The sequence below is a fragment of the Brugia malayi genome (assembly GCF_000002995.4).
Source record: "Brugia malayi strain FR3 genome assembly, contig: Bm_v4_Chr1_scaffold_001, whole genome shotgun sequence".
Taxonomy (NCBI): domain Eukaryota; kingdom Metazoa; phylum Nematoda; class Chromadorea; order Rhabditida; family Onchocercidae; genus Brugia; species Brugia malayi.
The window spans coordinates 13,399,986-13,402,059 of NW_025062475.1; the positions used below are offsets into that span (position 1 = coordinate 13,399,986).

Below are 2,074 nucleotides of genomic sequence, written 5' to 3' on the forward strand. Positions count from 1 at the left end.
ATGGTCAGAGTTATTGACCCATCTGAGAATGAACTTATGGTCAGAGTTATTGACCCATCTGAGAATGAACTTATGGTCAGAGTTACTGACCTATCTGAGGATGAACTTATGGTCAGAGTTACTGACCCATCTGAGGATGAACTTATGGTCAGAGTTATTGACCCATCTGAGGGTGAACTTATGGTCGGAGTTGTTGACCCATCTGAGGATGAACTTATGGTCAGAGTTACTGACCTATCTGAGGATGAACTTATGGTCAGAGTTATTGACCCATCTGAGGATGAACTTATGGTCAGAGTTATTGACCCATCTGAGGGTGAACTTATGGTCGGAGTTGTTGACCCATCTGAGGATGAACTTATGGTCAGAGTTATTAACCCATCTGAGGATGAACTTATGGTCAGAGTTATTGACCCATCTGAGGATGAACTTATGGTCAGAGTTACTGACCTATCTGAGGATGAACTTATGGTCAGAGTTATTGACCCATCTGAGGATGAACTTATGGTCAGAGTTATTGACCCATCTGAGGATGAACTTATGGTCAGAGTTATTGACCCATCTGAGAATGAACTTATGGTCAGAGTTATTTTCCTATATTAATAATAAAGCAAATTTTGTTTGTAAAAAATTTTTTCAGGAAACTATAAAGATTAGAATGCATAATCGATCAAACAAACAAATGAATCAATTATTTACTGTTCTATTAAATAGTTTTAAATTCCGATAGGAAAAAAAAAAGTAACAAAGATTTTCCACTTATACTCAATAATTTCTCTCCTATTTAATATTTAAAATTTAAAACATTTAAGTTTTATTTTTTGATGGCAAAATTTTTTGATTTCACTTTTTGAAATGTTTAAATAAAAATATTTCATAAATAGCGTTTGAATAAAATGTTTGCAAAATGTATTTGCCTTTATTTGAGTGCAACAATTTCTTATTTGCTCACATTTACTTATTTGTACAGGTAAAATATATTATTTAGTACTATGAGTTATTGTTAATTTAATCAAATAAAAATCAATCAATTATTATCAAATAAACTTTATTTGAAAAAGTACTTCCTTTTTCAACGTATAATTTTCAAACTTTTTAATTTCAATCAAATAAAAGAAATAATTTAGTATGATAAATTGAAATTTAAAACTAGTTTATTTAATCACCAAATATTCACATATAATAATTTATCTAAATATGTTTATCTAATAACAAATTATCACTTTAATTTTTCTAATTATTTTTATCTGATAATAAAGTATCACTTAAATATTTATCCGTGAAACAAAAAAAAAGTAAAAAAAAAGTGATTCAGTTAATAAATTTTAGTTCACGTCTAACGAGAATACACGTGAACGTAACAATAATAAGTAAACAATTGAAAAGAAGCAAATCATTGTTTAATAAATAGATTGCAATCATCAAAAATTCATACATTATACCCATCTCTCTTTCATATCTCTCTAAAAATCAAAAATTAAACTGTTGAAATGGATGAAAGAATGGAATTTAATATTTAAAAATATTTTAAGAAAGCTCTACCAATAAAGAAAGTAATGATTAATTAATTAAATATTTGATTAATTAAATGTTCAAAAATAATTGTGGTAAATAATAGTTAATGAAAATACAAGCATACTAATTTCTCTAAATTGTACAAAAGAGATTTTTTTTTTTTTTTGAACATTTTAAATTAATTAAATAATAAAAAAATTTCAAAGAAAAAGGTAACCACAAAAGGAAAATTAATTTATCATATAATTAATTTTAAATATATAAATAAATTAATTTGCTGACATTATGATTGTTTACTTATTAATAATAATAAGTTAATTGTATAGTCAAACTTTACTTTAATCTTACAAATATGTATAAAGTAATAATGACTTAAAGAAATTTAATACTTAATTATTGCCAATTATCATCTAATCTATCTTTTAAAATAGATTGAAACTTTAACAATTGATTACTTTTTAAAAAGAATATTGTAACGAAACACTTTGCTAAGATTATGGTACATTTCAGTTTTTTCAAATTAAAAAATTTCAAATTAGACAATTCGTAATTGATAAAA

The 2,074-nt window shown here is 25.4% G+C and overlaps 1 protein-coding gene across 1 annotated transcript; it reads left to right on the forward strand.

Moving 5' to 3' along the window:
• Positions 1-1,374, forward strand: Bm17429 (Uncharacterized protein; the record flags this gene model as incomplete). The annotated part of the gene is made up of 2 exons (XM_043077768.1): positions 1-579; positions 1,330-1,374. 2 exons carry the CDS (start codon positions 1-3, stop codon positions 1,372-1,374), a joined length of 624 nt encoding a protein of 207 aa, XP_042933702.1.
• Positions 1,375-2,074: the final 700 nt, after the last annotated feature.